Here is an 18,098-nt window from a genome sequence, read left to right as displayed (position 1 = left end):
GGGTGTACTATTCCTTTAAACATTTGTTGTAACAGTAACATCTCACTACTCCAGTAAGTGTGAGGAATGGTCTAATTACTTCAGCTATGAGGCCCCGTCCACACGAAGTCAAAACGAACACGAAATGCTAATATTTTCCTGAACGTTTGTCGTAAAGACGGAGACGTAAAATAAATGTGAGCGTCCACAGTCGGTAGTGAACACAAACATCATAAAATACAAAAAGGCAACAATCCTTTTGCTCATTTTGAAAAAGGAAATGGAGGGTATTCAGCTGAAACAGATACAGCCATGTTTGTTTGCTTCAGCCTCTGTTTGATGTGTGGGCGTCGTAGAGATCAAAGCATTTTGGTGGTCACATCGAGGCTAACGCATAATTTTGCTTCTGTCAAGATGTATTTTTGGGAATTTGTTAAATCACAAATTTTACAACGATTCATCTTGCCTGCAAGGTTACCTAATTACAGACTATGACCACATAAAACACATAAAAACATGAAGTCATATTTGAATAAAACATTATTCATTAAACATTTTTCTAATGCTGCGTTGGTCCCATTTGGTTCTGGGCTTCCAAGCGTCTCATTTACCTGCAGAGTCTATATGGGGCAGCGTCTGAGGATTTACAATTTTAATTTACAATAATTATTCATGTTCTTATAAGAAAGAAAAAGAATCATAGATGTGCAATAAGGGGGGAAGGACTTTCTAAAAACCAGCAGATTTATGATGATATAAACCTTATTGTCCTGAAGGAAATTAGTTTTGGGTAAAATCTCTGGCTGCTGCATAATCTACAACTATGACTGTCACATTCAACCATCGAACTACTTTGATAATGTGTTCATGCTATGATTTATTTAAAGAAAATAATTTGGATCCTTTCGTTAAAGGAAAAGTCCAGTCAGCCAGGAATAATCAGTGGATCATTATTTATACCTAAAACTAATACGTTCTCTGTGATTAAATGGATTTAGTGTTAATCAGTAAAAAATAAAAGCAATCATTTTCAAGGCGATCACTGAGTCTGGGAGCGGCCATTTTTGCCCAAATATAGTAACCCATCCCTCCTGCCATCTTCCAGCAGTGACGTCACGGTGCGGTAAGCCTAGCGCCATTCTCCCTGCTTCACAAGCAAAATCAATGGGAACTACTAGACACATCTGCAATCAACAACAATTTTTGAAGATTTCCAGAGGACTTCACCATTGAAATTCACCAGAGCTATAGTGAAACTGACAATGCCCACGTGCATGGCAGCTGGATGCTGGAATACATCTGGTAAAAGGGAAAAAAAAAAAGTGTTATTCCACCTTTCTGATTCCTGATCCTCCACGGACGGGTTGGTCGTTGGATCGCCAACTTGAAGAGGGAGGATTTGCCATCGAACTTCTGGCCAGAGAAAAAACACGTAATATGTAGCCAACATTTGGAAGAAGAATGTTTTCAAGATGACTTGGATAATAGCGCGTTGTGACAAACACCAGATACAGCACTGGGACTTGATCAACAGCCGATACCGCACCGTGACGTCACAAACCAGTAGGTGGCAGTAGTGTTCTTTGATAAACATGGATGCCTCCAGTAAAGCACATTCAGATATAAATTACTCTGAATTAAAAACAGTGATCATTTATTGAACAGGATGGAATAATTTTATATTTAAAGAACTTTCAGAACCTTTAAAAAATTTCATCACCTGGCCAAGATTTTGAGCAGTAAAAACATTCATAGACTTGAAACCATTTAAACTCCACAGTCACAGACTGCAGGAAAACTGGACTACATAAAAATACAGACGGTGTTGAACAAGACACTGGCTATTACAGTAAACTGAAACCAAAAAACAATTTAAACTCGTTTTCCATCAAAATCGACTGACCTGCAGTTAATCTACTCATTCTGTATACCATGAATCGACGAGGATGTCCTCAATCATGGACGCCATGATCAGAGCTGGCAGTTAGGATGGTCCATATTCAGAGCAGAGCTTGAAGGCCAGCAGTGGAGGCATGAAATCTACACTTCTTTTTTATTGTAAAGCATTTCTTAACCACTGAATAAAGTGTGATCTTTACGTGGCCTTGGTTTGATGGCTGGCTCCTGCTCTTGGAGACCACAGGAGATCTGAGGTCCACTGTAGTGGTCCCAACAGTAGCCCCATTTACACCACCCTCTAAAAACTGTACCGTGCCACATTTAATCATGGTGGCGCCCGTAACATTCAGGAAGTTTGCGGAGAGTCAGGAGAAGAAGGCAGCCTTTGGTGAATTTACTTGACAGTCGGCTTTTGGGACATGGATACGACAAACGATAGTCTAATCAGGGCTTCCAGACACAGGAAACGACAGACGTTGAGGTTCATCTCACTGCTAAGCAGAATCATCACTGGAAATTGTGCAGAACGGTAGGAAGGCTAGGAGTTTTAGGAATGTCTGAAGTTTCCTGATTACGGAGGCTGACTGTAAGGAGCTGCTGCTCAGAGATTTAAACCAGAACTGAACCACGCCGAGCCCTGCTGATGAACTAGTACCATGGTAGGTTGCGTCTGGCATGGTCCGGTTCAATTCTGCATACCATTCCAACTGTTACCTCTGTTACCATGCTCGGACCGATCTTGGCACCGTTTCAAATGGGTAATGGAAATGTGACTAATATCTCATGGGTCTGCTTTACTGTCAGTTTGCTTATTGTACAAATATTGAGTTTTAAAGAAACTCAGACCTGACTGGAAGATGATCTTTTGTGTCACCCAAGTCTCATGTTTCTGTTCTTTGTAACAATATAACAATATAACTTGTTTCCTGACCCCTGAAGGTGGAGAACCCATCTTGCCTCTGGGGTCGGGTTTTTGGCGGAAGTGGAGAAACCACAGAGGATTATGCTGATCTCCAGACACAGATGAACCTCTTCTACCATGATGTCACTCAGGACCTTCACAGCCTGAAACCTGCATCATTTGAAGAAGGACAGGTATTGGTTGGCCATGAGAGTCGTGATATTTAGATGCTGTCCTTTGGGGGTGGATGATGTGTCACTTATCTATGGGTCTGCTGAGCTCAAATGTGAGTCAGGTGTGCTGAAGGCATCTAAAGGCGGGTGGACATCAGTCCTGCTGGAGTTTGTAATCACTCATTCAGTGGTTTAACAAGATTTTATATTTTTAATTCTAGTTTTTGTTAAATTTTGAAGAACATTAAAACACCTCCGGGCATACGCTATAACATTTCCAATCGTTGCAAACAGCTACGCTGAAACTATACGACGAAACCGCAGGGTTTAAAAGTTGACAGCTCTCGATGTTTGTTCTCGCACTGTGCGACCCGACGCTCTGATGCGATCTAACCGCTCACACTGTACGTCCAGAAACCACCTGTCGGACTCGGTACCAAGGGATGGCGCTGGTCGGACTGGATCTGTAAGAAGAAGATGAAGAACTCCATTATTTGCACATGCGCAGTGCTCGAGGTTCTGATAAATCGGCTCGTAGCTCTGCTTCAACAGCAGGATTTGTCCTCCAACACCTCATGACGGCCGACTGAATTTCCAACATGTTTGATTTTCTCCTGACCTTACGATTCCTGACCGGGAGGCGGTTGTTGGAGGCTAAACGCCCCTGGTTATACCACGCGACGCACGATGAGGCTGAAACTTGGATGAACGGACTGGACCAAAGTAGGGGTGTAAATCACACCCATCATGGCGATTTGATTCATTATCGATTTCCTGACCCAACGATTTGATTATTTTTCGATACTCAAAAATAGGGATGCACGATATAATCGGCCCCCTATCGGTATCGGCCTGTATTGGCCTTAAAACTGAATATCGGACATCGGCCACCCCACCGATATTTAACCCGATATTTGATCAGCTTCTGAGTTTCTAAAGTCTAAAAAAAAAAAAAAATACTACTTCTTCTTCCTCAAAAACTTCTTTTTTACAGACTTAAAAACTTCTAAAGACGAGGTAAAAAATATTGATACATTAAAATATCACAATATTTTCATATGCTGATATATTTCCATTTAAAAACACCATATCAATCTCTTTTACTAATGAAATATTGTTATATGTCATCGTTATGCTACGAAATCCCCCGAAAATTCACCAAATGTTGCCATATTTTTATATGTTGATATATTGACGCGGTATCGATCTATTTTACTAACAAAATCTCACAAGAATTTGCAAAATATCACGAGAGTTTGTAACAGAACGATTAAATTTCACGAGATTTTGAAAGTAAAATAGATCGGTACAGTGTTTTTAAAAATATATTTGATATCAGCATATGAAAATATATTTGAGTATATTATTTTTCAAAGTGTCAGAAATGGATAACAAAACTGCTATTTTCAATGACTACTTATTTTTGTCCAGCTTTAACATCGGTATCGGTTATCGGCTACATGGGTTTTAAAATATCGGCATATCGGATATCGGCCAAAATCCCAATATCGTGCATCCCTACTCAAGAATACACCACGATACGATTTGATTAATTAGGCCCGAGCAGCAAAGCGCTGCGAAGGCCTATTGTATTTCGAAAGTTTCTTATTATTAGGCCCGAGCAGCGAAGGCTGCAAGAGCCTATTGTATCTGTACTATTTCTTATTATTATTATTATTCTTTTAGCACTTTGAACGCATTTTACGGGGACTTCGCATATTCAAAAACTCAGGAAAACGTGGCAGTAAATTGTCCCCCGCGTGAAATAGCCGGTCTGTAATGGAATCCAAAATGGCCGCCCCCAAATTACGCCACAGCGCCCCCTAACGTGAGTTGGGGGAAACTGTAAGTCACAGAGATCTGAAACTTGGCACACCGGTAGATCTCCTCAAATCATGAAAAAAAGTCTCTTGGAGGTATGCCCTAAAACCCACAGGAAGTCGGCCATTTTGGCTCAAAGTGCGATTTTTGGCCATTTTTCATTTTCGCTCATGTCGAACTTTAACGAACTCCTCCTAGGGATTATGAGCTATCGGCTTCAAACTCGGTCATTATGCAGTTAAGGCATTGGAGATTAAAAGTTATCAAAGGTTTTCGTTTTTGAGCATGTTTAAGGGGTCCCCAGGGGCCCCGAAGTTAGGGTACTTTTGGAGAATTTCAAAGTGGAATAACTTCTACAAAAAAAGTTCAAATCAAACCAAGATTGGCAGTAAGGAGCCCCTTTGGATGCTTGACCATACTGGATGGTCAAATGATGACATCATCTAAGCCCCGCCCCCTTAGGGAAGAAAGTCGCTTTTTTTACTTGGGAGGATCCCTTTCAGTCATTTTAAACACCAGCACCTTGAAACTTTGTCAGATGATAGAAAACATGTTGGTCTAACTTCGTTTAAAGCACAGAGAGTCTGAGGTAAATGGTGTTGCCGTGGCGCCATGGCAAAGTGAGGCGTTTCGCCATGAAAATACGATTGGCTCTCATTTCCTCATTATTAATCAGATCTGCACCAAAATCACAAGAGATGATCCTAGTCCAACTCCAAACAGGAATCCAGAGCAATATTTTGTGGGCGGGGCTTAATTTCACTACAGCGCCCCCTAGAAATAACAAACTTCAAACCACCAGCCCCAAGCCGTTTTTAGTCCTAGAATATTGAAACGTTGAACACATTTGCATCTCATCAGGCCCTAACTAAAAGCCTCTTGAAGCCATGGTCTAAACCCCACCGGAAGTCGGCCATTTTGAATTACAATTTACTCTATTGTGAAAGCACTGACCTTTTTTCAAAAAATTGTATAAAATCAGCCTTTTATCCAAATGAGCTAAAACTTTCAAAATACGTTCTTTACAAAGCCTGCTGTGAGCTGGTTACAATAGCAAAGCGCTTCTTTAAAGTCCGTCACTCTGATTTTTCAAAAGTTTGCGTTCTCGCCTAATAGTTGGTCAAGTGGACAGATAATGCCAGGAAATAATTCAGCCCCTAGCCATGCTCGTTCCTAGGATAATGAAACTTGGCACACATCTGTATGAGCTCTCCACCTACAAAAAGTTTCATTGGAGCCATGGTCTAAACCTCTCATGAAGTCGGCCATTTTGAATCAAACGGCACCCTTATGAAAATAGAATCACTATGTTAAAATATTTCTAAAAAATCAGTCGTTTTCCCAAAAGAGCTAAGACTTTTGGAATATATTCCTCTAATCGCTACTTGTTTGATGGTAAACACAGCATAGCTCTTCATAAAAGTCCGTCACTCTGATTTTTCAAAAGTTTGTGTTAACAAGAAATTGTTGTATCTCAAAAAGTTTTATAGCAATCCTAGCCAAATTCGGAACAGTTATTTATCCTTTGATTATAGAAAAGACTGCCAGGTTTGGCGTGAATCTATGAATGTTTGAGCATCTTATGGGGTTTTCAACTGCCGCAGTATAAGGCATTCACGTTTAAAGATTTTTCTTTCTTTTAATTATTTAATAAATCATCTAAAAAAAATCTAGGACATGCAGGATGTGTTCCTTGATATTTGTGATTTTTTTCGGGATTTTATTGCAAACTATGGATTTTTAATGATTTTTTTTTGTTTTGAGTTGATGACATAATCTAAGCCCCGCCCCTTCAGGGAAGAAAGTCACTTTTTTCACTTGGGAGGGTCCCTTTCAGTCATTTTAAACACCAGCACCTTGAAACTTTGTCAGATGATAGAAAACATGTTGGTCTAACTTCGTTTAAAGCACAAAGTTTTTGAGTTAAATGGCGTTGCCATGGTGACCTGGCAAAGTCAGGCATTTCGCCGTGACCATACTTTTGGCTCTCATCTCCTCATAGATCCTTCAATCTGCACCAAAGTCACTAGGATGGAACTTGGTCCAAGCCCACATAAGAATCTAGGCCAATAATTGCTGGGCGTGGCTTACTTTCTCTACAGCGCCCCCTAGAATGTCTAAAACGAACAGCCCCAAGCCATGCAATGACTTAGGATTATAAACGTTGGGACACTTGTTAAACACACCAGGACCTACAAAAAAGCCTCTTGGAGCCATGGTCCAAACCCAACAGGAAGTCGGCCATTTTGGATTAAACATACTTTTTTCCGTTTTTAAGTCATGACGTATCTCAGTGAAGGGCTATTTGTTTTTTTTATAAGACAGAGACTTCAGATTCCCTTTGCATGGACTATACTTCATAGCAGATTAAAAGTTATCAAAATTATTATTCTACATGGAAGCATGAGGGTTTGGCTAAGCATCAAACTGTTAACTCCAGTCATACAAAGCCATCATTTTATAATCTCAATATGGAAGGTCAACTTAGTACCAATAGGAGGAGGAGAAGTAACAGAAGGAGGGGAAGGATGATCAGGATGAGAAACAGTTGAACCAGGGGGAGGATGAAGAGGATGAGGAGAAGTGGCAGCAGGGTGATGAAGAGGATTTGGAGAAGCAGCAGAAGGCCGGGGAAGAAGAGAAACAGCAGCAGCCGGGGGAGAAGGATATGCAATGAGAGCAGCACTAGGAGAAGGAACACGAGAAGCAGCATTAGCAGGAGGATGAGGAAGATGAGGAGAAGCTACGAAGAAGGAGGATGGGAAACAGTGGCAGAAGCAGAAGGAGAAAGGGGAAGAGGATGAAGAGAACAGCAGGAGGGTGATGAAGAGGATCAGGAGAAGCAGCAGCAGGCATAGGCTGAAGAGCAGGAGCAGAGGTCGGGAAAGAGCGTGGAGGCGGCGGTCGCTTGGTTCCTGAGATCGCAACATACCAGGCGGTGCGAGCTGCGAGGGCCGCCCAATGCCACTTGTGGCTTTAATTATTATTATTATTACGATTCTTGTAGCACTTTGAACGCATTTTACGGGGACTTCGCATATTCAAAAACTCAGGAAAACGTGGCAGTAAATTGTCCCCCGCGTGAAATAGCCGGTCTGTAATGGAATCCAAAATGGCCGCCCCCAAATTACGCCACAGCGCCCCCTAACGTGAGTTGGGGGAAACTGTAAGTCCCAGAGATTTGAAAGTTGGCACACAGGTAGATCTCGTCAAATCATGAAAAAAAGTCTCTTGGAGGTATGCCCTAAAACCCACAGGAAGTCGGCCATTTTGGCTCAAAGTGCGATTTTTGGCCATTTTTCATTTTCGCTCATGTCGAACTTTAACGAACTCCTCCTAGGGATTATGAGCTATCGGCTTCAAACTCGGTCATTATGCAGTTAAGGCATTGGAGATTAAAAGTTATCAAAGGTTTTCGTTTTTGAGCATGTTTAAGGGGTCCCCAGGGGCCCCGAAGTTAGGGTACTTTTGAAGAATTTCAAAGTGGAATAACTTTTACAAAAAAGGTTCAAATCAAACCACGTTTGGCAGTAAGGAGCCCCTTTGGGTGCTTGACCATACTGGATGGTCAAATGATGACATCATCTAAGCCCCGCCCCCTAAGGGAAGAAAGTCACTTTTTTCACTTGGGAGGGTCCCTTTGAGTCATTTTAAACACCAGCACCTTGAAAATTTGTCAGATGATAGAAAACATGTTGGTCTAACTTCGTTTAAAGCACAGAGATTTTGAGTTAAATGGTGTTGCCGTGGCACCCTGGCGAAGTGAGGCGTTTCGCCATGAAAATACGATTGGCTCTCATTTCCTCATTATTAATCAGATCTGCACCAAAATCACAAGAGATGATCCTAGTCCAACTCCAAACAGGAATCCAGAGCAATATTTTGTGGGCGGGGCTTAATTTCACTACAGCGCCCCCTAGAAATAACAAACTTCAAACCACCAGCCCCAAGCCGTTTTTAGTGCTAGAATATTGAAACGTTGAACACATTTGCATCTCATCAGGCCCTAACTAAAAGCCTCTTGAAGCCATGGTCTAAACCCCACCGGAAGTCGGCCATTTTGAATTACAATTTACTCTCTTGTGAAAGCACTGACCTTTTTTCAAAAAATTGTATAAAATCAGCCTTTTATCCAAATGAGCTAAAACTTTCAAAATACGTTCTTTACAAAGCCTGCTGTAAGCTGGTTACAATAGCAAAGCGCTTCTTTAAAGTCCGTCACTCTGATTTTTCAAAAGTTTGCGTTCTCGCCTAATAGTTGGTCAAGTGGACAGATAATGCCAGGAAATAATTCAGCCCCTAGCCATGCTCGTTCCTAGGATAATGAAACTTGGCACACATCTGTATGAGCTCTCCACCTACAAAAAGTTTCATTGGAGCCATGGTCTAAACCTCTCATGAAGTCGGCCATTTTGAATCAAACGGCACCCTTATGAAAATAGAATCACTATGTTAAAATATTTCTAAAAAATCAGTCGTTTTCCCAAAAGAGCTAGGACTTTTGGAATATATTCCTCTAATCGCTACTTGTTTGATGGTAAACACAGCATAGCTCTTCTTAAAAGTCCGTCACTCTGATTTTTCAAAAGTTTGTGTTAACAAGAAATTGTTGTATCTCAAAAAGTTTTATAGCAATCCTAGCCAAAATTGGAACAGTTATTTATCCTTTGATTATAGAAAATACTGCCAAGTTTGGCGTGAATCTATGCATGTTTGAGCATCTTATGGGGTTTACAACTGCCGCAGTATATGGCATTCAAGTTTAAAGATTTTTCTTTCTTTAAATTATTTAATAAATCATCTAAAAAAAATCTAGGACATGCAAGATGTGTTCCTTGATATTTGTGATTTTTTTCGGGATTTTATTGCAAACTATGGATTTTTTATGATTTTTTTTTGTTTTGAGCAGGGTGTATTACCGCTAACCGTGGAGTTTGGCAGTGCTGTTTCTCCATCTTTTGAACATATACTTTTGACCCACCACCTGAGATGGCCACAGCATCTATCTCACAGATGAGATTCATCCCAGATATTATATTTTATCCCTAGTTTAACCCTTCCTGACCAAAGCTGTGGTTTTCTCCGGCTGGTCCAGAGGTGAAGCATGGCGCCTTTTCCGCTGGCTGGGAAGGAGCAAGGGGGCGGCAAACTTCTAACTTGCTGAGCCTCGACTTAAGACATAAGGGGTCAAAAGTAATCAAAAGATTTTTGCTGTGACAAACCATGTGGGCGTGGCCAAGCATGAAATCAGACTTGTCGCCATTAGAGTATGACTAGAGTATGACTGCCTCAGGCCCTTCTTTTATTAAGGATTATTAAATTTGTATAACCGAACACGATGCTCAAAAAAGTATATTGGAGCCATGGTCCACACCCAACAAGAAATGGGCCATTTTGGATCAAAGATACCATTTTCTTTTTTTAGGTCATGACATATCTGAGTGAAGGGCTCTTGGTTTATTTTTGAGTTTGAGACTTCAAATTAACTTTACATGGACTATAGTCATAGCAAATTAAAAGTTAGCAAAAATATTATTCTACATGGGAGCATGTGGGCGTGGCTAAGCATCAAACTGTTAACTCCAGTCATCCAAAGCCATGCTTTTAGGAGGAGGAGAAGGATGATGAGGATGAGAAACAAACAGCAGTAGGAGATGCAGTGAGAGCAGCAGCAAGAAGAAGAATATGAAGAGAAGGAGCACAGGGGGAGGAGGATGATTAGGATGAGAAACAGCAGAAGGAGAATGGAGGAGGATTAAATTAAGCAGGATAAGGAGGATGAAGAGAAAGAGCATCAGCAGGATGAGGAGAAGGAGATGCAGCAAGAGCATCAGCAGGATGAGGAGAAGGAGATGCAGCAAGAGCGACAGCAGGATGAGGAGAAGGAGATGCAGCAAGAGCGACAGCAGGAGGAGAAGGAGACACAGGAAGATAAGCAGAAGCAGGAGGATGATGAGGAGAAGCTGCATTAGAAGGAGGATGAGGAAGATGAGGAGAAGCTGCAGGAGGAGGAGGATAAGAAACAGTGGCAGCAGCAGAACGAGAAGGAGGGGGAGGATGAAGAGAAGCAGCAGCAGGCATAGGCTGAAGAGCAGGAGCATAGGCTGGGAAGGAGCGTGGAGGTGGAGGTCGCTTGGTTCCCTCGATCGCAACATACCAGGCGGTGCGAGCTGCGAGGGCCGCTCAATGCCACTTGTGGCTTTAATTGGTTCTTTTTTTTTAAATTTTTTTATTAAATTTTTTTTTTACCTTACAGGCTAGATTATGTTTCAAATTTGAAATAAAAAACTGAAAGCTGTAATATCGTTATGCATTTTTATTTTGAGAAACAACAGCAAATAACTGAAGTAGAAAAGTTGTCCCCCACCTATTCCAATTAAAACCTCATTCACAGAAAAATAATAATACCCCTGCATTATAGATCCGGAAAGGCTTGGCATCAAAAAATACCCCCCAAATAAGTGCAATGAATGCAATGCAATACCTCGGCTCCAGACGTCCCGCCCCCTCCACAGACGCTCCGCTGCTCCTCTCCCAAATTGTAGCTGACCGCAGACAGGAGGCCGGCTTGTTTTGTTTTATGACCGAAATTGCAGAAAACAACTCGTGAAGTTTGACCCGCTAGAAGAGCGAGGTGCTCGAGAACGCTGGGACCCTTTTTCCACCTGGATCTCCGCTCTGGCCTGGCCGTATCTAGACCCACAGCGTGTAGCGCAGACCACGCTTCAATATTGAGCATAAATCTAAAATGTGTGTGTCAAGCTCACTGCAACACAGTGCTGTAAGAGTATAACCAGGAAGCGAGATAGGAGGGCAAAATAGGTTTAGCGCCACCGCAGCATGGGAGGGAGAATTACGCCCAGGAGCAAATGGATAAAAATAGACCGGAGGAAAAAAAAACATGAATCGATTCTCTTGCGGACGTGTCGATGCATCGGATCATCGGCTGTTCGAGCGATGCATCGATACAAAACCATTATTATTTACACCCCTAGACCGAAGACAGCCCTGCTGAAGCTTTCAGATTCAGCTGCTAATGGTTAAAGGTTTAACTAAATGCTAACGCTCGCTACAGACCGAACAAGTCATGTGTTGCTGAAGCTAACTGCTACATCGTGAGCTAACCCTCTTACTCCTGGGGCCAGCTAAGCTAACAGGTCTTTCAGCCTCATCATAGTTTAATGCATTCCTGAGTCAATATTCATTTTCCACCAAAAACTGAATGAAACTGACTTCAGTTACCATCTGTGTGTTTCAGGGTTTATTTACATTTTATCTGCTGCTATTATAAAGGACACTTTTAAATGCATTAAGCCTTAAACTTCAAACATCAATCAGACTTTGAAAGAACTCTTAAACGCCTCCTCCCCTTTTATTTCTTTAGTGCTGCTTATTTTCAGTAGTGCTTAGTGTTTTGCTTTGTTATTAGATATAATACTGTGTGATTGTAGCTAATAAAGGTACCATTATATTTTTTAACCTGTGGTCTTTGTGTTCATTTTACACAGTGAACGATTTATCGCTTAGGTTGGATTCACTCTTCTTTCAGTAGCATCCGAATGAACAGAGACACATTTATTTGGTTGGTGATTAATAACGTTGCTAAGAGCCATAGCCTAAATTACTAAATTGGTTAAAAACAACAGGATTTTTTAACAGCCGGATTAAGTCAGGAGTCTAACCTTTTAAGTCAGGGACTAAAACCCTGGTCAGTAAACAAATTACAGTTATAATCATTCAACTGATAATAAATAACTAGTTTTACCCTAGATTTGAATGACCTATTAATTAACTTCAAGTTCTAGTCATCCCAAGTGGAGTACTTTCTTGTGATTGGCTTATGCAAGGGAGCTTTGTGATTGGTTGCAAACCATCCCCTCTATAAAAACAAATGGCTATGTCCAGCAGTACCAGATGGTGCTGTTGGCCTGGGGGGGCTGCTGCTGTACCGCACCGATAGGAACAAAGAGCTCTGCGTGAATGGAGGTTCCTCTGAGACTGTTCCCAGGCAATCTTCGACATCTAGAGAAGCACTGCCTTCTGCAGGTGAAAAGGAGGAGAGCAAGCAACAGGACCGTCTCTTAAAAGTGTTTCAGCTGCGGGATCGGGCTACCTGCAGTGCAGAGCTTGCTCAGGAATGGCAGCAGGAGACTCTTGGAGCAAGGCCTGGTCTCAAGGAGGGCAGCAAAGAAGCCACTTCTCTCCAGGAAAAACATCAGGGGCAGACTGATATTCTGCAAAAGGTACAGGGAGTGGACTGCTGAGGACTGGGGGAAAGTCATTTTCTCTGATGAATCCCCTTTCTGATTGTTTGGGACATCTGGAAAACAGCGTGTTCAGAGAAGACGAGATGTGTGCTACCACCTTGTCTCATGTCAACTGTGACGTCATACACGCTCCGCTTTGTGTTAAAAAAACATAAATATAAATAATATAACCGCGGATGTCTGGGGGACAGTGATTTGCCTACATTCAATTCAATTCAGTTTATTTATATAGCGCCAAATTTACAACAACTTTACAGTTCAACCAGATCATACAGTCAAATTGATACAAAGTTTTCTATCTAAGGAAAACCAGCTGATTGCATCGACTCATTGACTCAAATACAATCCCTCACACTAAGCATGCTTGTAGCGACAGTGGAGAGGAAAAACTCCCTTTTAACAGGAAGAAACCTCCAGCAGAACCAGGCTCAGTGTGAGCGGCCATCTGCTGAGGCCGACTGGGGTTCAAGGAGACAGAAGCAGAGATACAAAAAGCAGCTGTAAAAGGCGGCCCCGTCCAGGAAACACACAGCCAGGCAGACGATCTCCGAGCCAGCTGCCATGCCAGAGGACGAAGAGTGCACATCCAGTTAGTCACAGTCAGAGAAACAGGACTACACTGGAAAACAGGCCGATCTCCAGCATCTAGAAACAAATGTGTTGATGGAAGCAGCACAGCTGATATTTCTCTCCAGGATGGAGTCACAGCCAAACAGGAACAGACAGGGCAAAGCTACTATGAGGAAAAGCAGAGTAGCTTTTCCTCAGAGAAGTCTAGAACTGTTATGAATGCTGGCGTACCATAAAGAATAAATTATGAACAGTTTAGTTTGTGCCTTCAATTTGTTGCCCATAGGAAGACGTTACTTTGATATACCCTAACCGAATATCGTCTGAACGGCTCCAAATGACACAAAACTCAGATGGGTGAGTAGAACATGATGTAAGAACGTAAAATCAAGGCCCAAATAATTAAAAAAAAAGGCGTTCCCCTTTAAGTCTAGTGGGAATAGTTTCATCTTTTCCAGTTGTTGAGACTGTTTTGAGGCAGTATAGTTTTTTGCTTGTTTATTTGTTCATCTAAATACGCAAAATCGAACGTGATGAAAAGTGAGGTGGAGATTTTTTCACGCGACCAACGGTGGCCAGTAAAAAAAAAGAAAAAAAAGAAAGAAAACCAGCCTCCTTCTGCTTCCGGTTCGGCTGTATAAAGAACAGGCAAAAAAAAACTCAGCTAGTCTCTGGTTTGGATCAGTTCTTACTTTCTGTCTCAAGTTTTTAGTAGAAAAATTGCTGCTGCGGGGCACTGGGGGAAAAAGCTGCAGCTGGAGGGAGGTTTGTGTGTTTCATTAAAAACAGCATTATTGTTTTTGTGCTTCTTTTCATTGGCTGCGTCCTCACCCATAGGTCCAAAAAAGAACAAAAAAAAATGCCCAAAAAAAGCAATCACTGAAGGTTTTAGTTTATCATCAGTGGTCAAAAGATTAATCCGTTTTCCTGTATTTAATTAAGCTGTTAGTTTGACATGAATTCGGAGTGTAATAACTTTGACCTGTTGCTGTTCTTCCTCTCAGGTGTACGTGGTATACTGGGCCCTAAAGAAGTCTTGGTGTCGTGCTGTGGTTCTTTCCATCATCAGGGACCCGACATGCCTTCAGACCCTCTGTTTCCTGGTTGATCATGGAGAAGTTACTGTGGTTCCCTCTGAAAAGTATGAGAAAAAGATGAAACAAGCACATAATACAATCAAACCTAACGGTCAATGGATTTTAAACTAAGTAGCAGTAAAGTAAACAAAGCCTTTGTGTGGAGCACTGAGGCCTGTTTCACAAAGCATGTTTAACAAACTCAGACTCAAATCCTCAACTCTGAATGAATCCAGCCTAAGGTTAGAGGGGTTTCTGTTTCACACTGGCTGCTGTGAGTTAGTTTAATCAACCCTGAGTGGGTATTGCCAAAGGAGTCACGATTCGATTCGAATCACGATTCACAGGCCACGATGCGATTCTATCGCGATGCATCAGGATACTTGAATTATTGCGATGCATTGCAATATTTTCTCCTCCATGTTTTGTTTTTGAATGACTCGGCGCAGTAGAAATGCTTGTGACACAAGGCAGTGTGCATTAACACATCCGCAGCGACATCTACTGGACTGGAAGTTGTATTACACTTGTTTTTGGCTGATGTTCGACAACTATTCATGCAATTTTATTTACTCATTTTTTTAAATTAATAATCGATACTTGGTGTCAAGAATCGATGCAGTAGATCATGAAAATTAGAATCACGATGCATCATCATGACGATTATTTTGCACACCCCTACTGAGTAGGTCCACTCAGAGTCTAGCGCATTACAAGTCGGAAAAGCCATTATTAGTGGAACTCCCGATTCGATGACTCATCAGGCAAAAGGAAGAGCCTATTTCACATCACTGAAAGTGGAGATTTTAATGCAGAAGTAAAGACAAATAGGAGAAAGTGTTGAAAAGACAGAACAACAGCTGCAAAGGAGAGGGAGAAGATTGCTGCTCGAGATGATGTGTAAGCTTATACGAAGTCCTCTATGGCAGGCCGTTTTTACATTCATTACAAGCACCGTTCTCTGTGTTGTTCCATTTCTAGATCACTAAAATTGGATTCTTCCTGATCCTGATGACACTCCAAGTCAGAACTGTAATAATGGATTTCTTAAATTTCTTAAGGAAACAGAATTTCTGAAAAATAATCAACAAAATGTTCCAGTAAGAATTACGTTTAGCATTTATTAGCTTGACTGAATATGTATTTATGATTTCAGAAATATGTTTCGGATCAAAAAAATACAAATACCCGAGGAGTAACAGTAGGAATGTGGAAATCTAAAATTCATTTCTAGACATTCAGAATGTTTATTTTAGATGTGAAGAATTTAATTTAGTTTGAAATGGTCATTTTGACGATAAAAAAAATGCATTTCAGATATCAGAAGTACCCATTCAGCCAAACTAATCAAATGGACATATAAACGGCCTGCAAAGGTAACATTACCATGGAAAAACTAGTTCACTGGTGAATGGTAGTGGATCAGTGTTTTATATTTAGTTGAAATCTAAAGTGAAGAAGAAATATTAAAAAAACATTTCTAACAGGTAGGATCTGTGCATCATCCTCTTCATTTTGATCTCACATTACACATTAAAGGTATTGTGGAGGATTTTTTACTAATGTTACAAAAGACCTGCACTCTCCACTTTAAAAAAAATGCACGTGCGAGAGAATGCACAAGCCCATTTCTCCTGGTGCACACCTTGTTTAAAATGTGCTGTTCTAACAGCTCATAGCTGACTGTGTTCACATACAGCGGGGACTTTATAGTGAACTTTATAGTGAACTCAGTTACCTGACCTTTCACAGGGGTTGACGTTAAGGATTTTTACCACTTGCCCTTTGGGCAAGTGACTTTCACATTTCATTTGCCCAGAAACAATTTTTACTTGCCCAGTATAATGTTTGATAAATATAGTTCTTAATATTCATTTTTGTATAAATATCAATGAAACATGTTTGTTTTTTGTAATTCATTATTTTTTAAGTTTCCAGGGCCTGGTGTGTATCTGCATGCGTCAGATAATGAACTCAAGCCTACATTACCGTGTTAACATGCTTTTCAATCGTTCCTGCACATTCTTTTCAAACTAAACTTTGCTTTAAACTGTTGTGTGCTTGGAAAAATATAAATTGTAATGTTAAAAATCTAAAAAAAACTTAACAGGTTAAAGACTTGCACTATTACTACTCACCAATTTAAAGGAATAGTACACCCAAAACATGATTAGCCTTCATTTTCTACTCACCCCCATGCTGAACAACACTCTGGAGTACTTTTTTGATATCTCAAATGCATCTGGAGATCTGGGAGGCTTCTTGCTGTCTGCTGACATTCAAATAATGGAGGTCTATGGTGCCCGAGACAGAAAGGTCCATAAAAGTCCACAAAAAACGTGTCAATATTCCTCCATACTGCTCGTCCAATGTATTCCAAGTGTCCTGAGTGGGTAGCATCCAGAATTTACTCGAAACGAAGTAATTTAGAATGTTTTTAGAGCATAAACAGTAGTGTATAGGATTTCCTGAAAGCGCGCACATGCGCGATCCCGACGCTACGGAAGCCGGCAGACCAAACCAGCGCATTCAGCTCGGCAAAGAACTCATGCTCTTCCTCAACACTGAAGTCCTCAGACATTTTTCTTTCGTTGTTTCTTTCTTTGCACAGGTAAACAGCACATTTCTTCTTCTATGCTTGCATTATTGGCAGAGCAGACGCTGAATGCGCACTTTCATCTGGCTTGGTCTGCCGGCTTCCGTAGCGTCATGAACGCGCTGGCGCGCGCTTTCAGGAAATCCTATACACTACTGTTTATGCTCTAAAAACATTCTAAATTACTTCGTTTCGAGTAAATTCTGGATGCTACCCACTCAGGACACTTGGAATACATTGGACGAGCAGTATGGAGGAATATTAACACGTTTTTTGTGGACTTTTATGGACCTTTCTGCCTCGGGCGCCATAGACCTCCATTATTTGAATGTCAGCAGACAGCAAGAAGCCTCCCAGATCTCCAGATGCATTTGAGATATCAAAAAAGTACTCCAGAGTGTTGTTCAACATGGGGGTGAGTAGAAAATTAAGGCTAATCATGTTTTGGGTGTACTATTCCTTTAACATGTTTAGCTGTATAACATTTAAATGCACCACTTCAATGTCTAAGAGAATTTTTTTTTTTTATGTATGACTACTGTACAGAAGACTGCCATATGTACGACGGACTATTAGGGCCACACATGAAGAGAAAAAATATTTTTGCCATGACGAGATTAAACTCGACATGTCGACTTTAAAATCGACATGTCGACATTAAACTCGCCATTTCGAGAATAAAGTTGATATATCGTGGCGACTTGAATCTCGACATTCCAAAGTTTGGAGAAAAGAGCAACCGCGCTCCACAGCTGCAGTCTGCGTTTTAAGAGTGAAGGTAGTCTTTGACGTGCTTCAACTGTATAGGATTCTGTG

General features: G+C 41.1%; 1 protein-coding gene across 1 annotated transcript in view; it reads left to right on the top strand.

The window, feature by feature from the left end:
- Positions 1–18,098, top strand: part of tdrd12 (tudor domain containing 12) — a 78,024-nt gene that overhangs the window by 2,494 nt on the left and 57,432 nt on the right. Inside the window, exons 3-4 of the mRNA XM_038274286.1 lie at positions 2,818–2,973; positions 14,615–14,751. Of these exons, the coding sequence (XP_038130214.1) occupies positions 2,818–2,973; positions 14,615–14,751 (293 nt within the window). The remainder of the gene's footprint in view (positions 1–2,817; positions 2,974–14,614; positions 14,752–18,098) is intronic.

Source organism: Cyprinodon tularosa, unplaced genomic scaffold, assembly GCF_016077235.1.
Source record: "Cyprinodon tularosa strain WSP-4 unplaced genomic scaffold, ASM1607723v1 ctg903, whole genome shotgun sequence".
NCBI lineage: Eukaryota > Metazoa > Chordata > Actinopteri > Cyprinodontiformes > Cyprinodontidae > Cyprinodon > Cyprinodon tularosa.
Note: the sequence above shows the minus strand (reverse complement) of the source record. Positions and strands in the feature narration are given on the sequence as shown.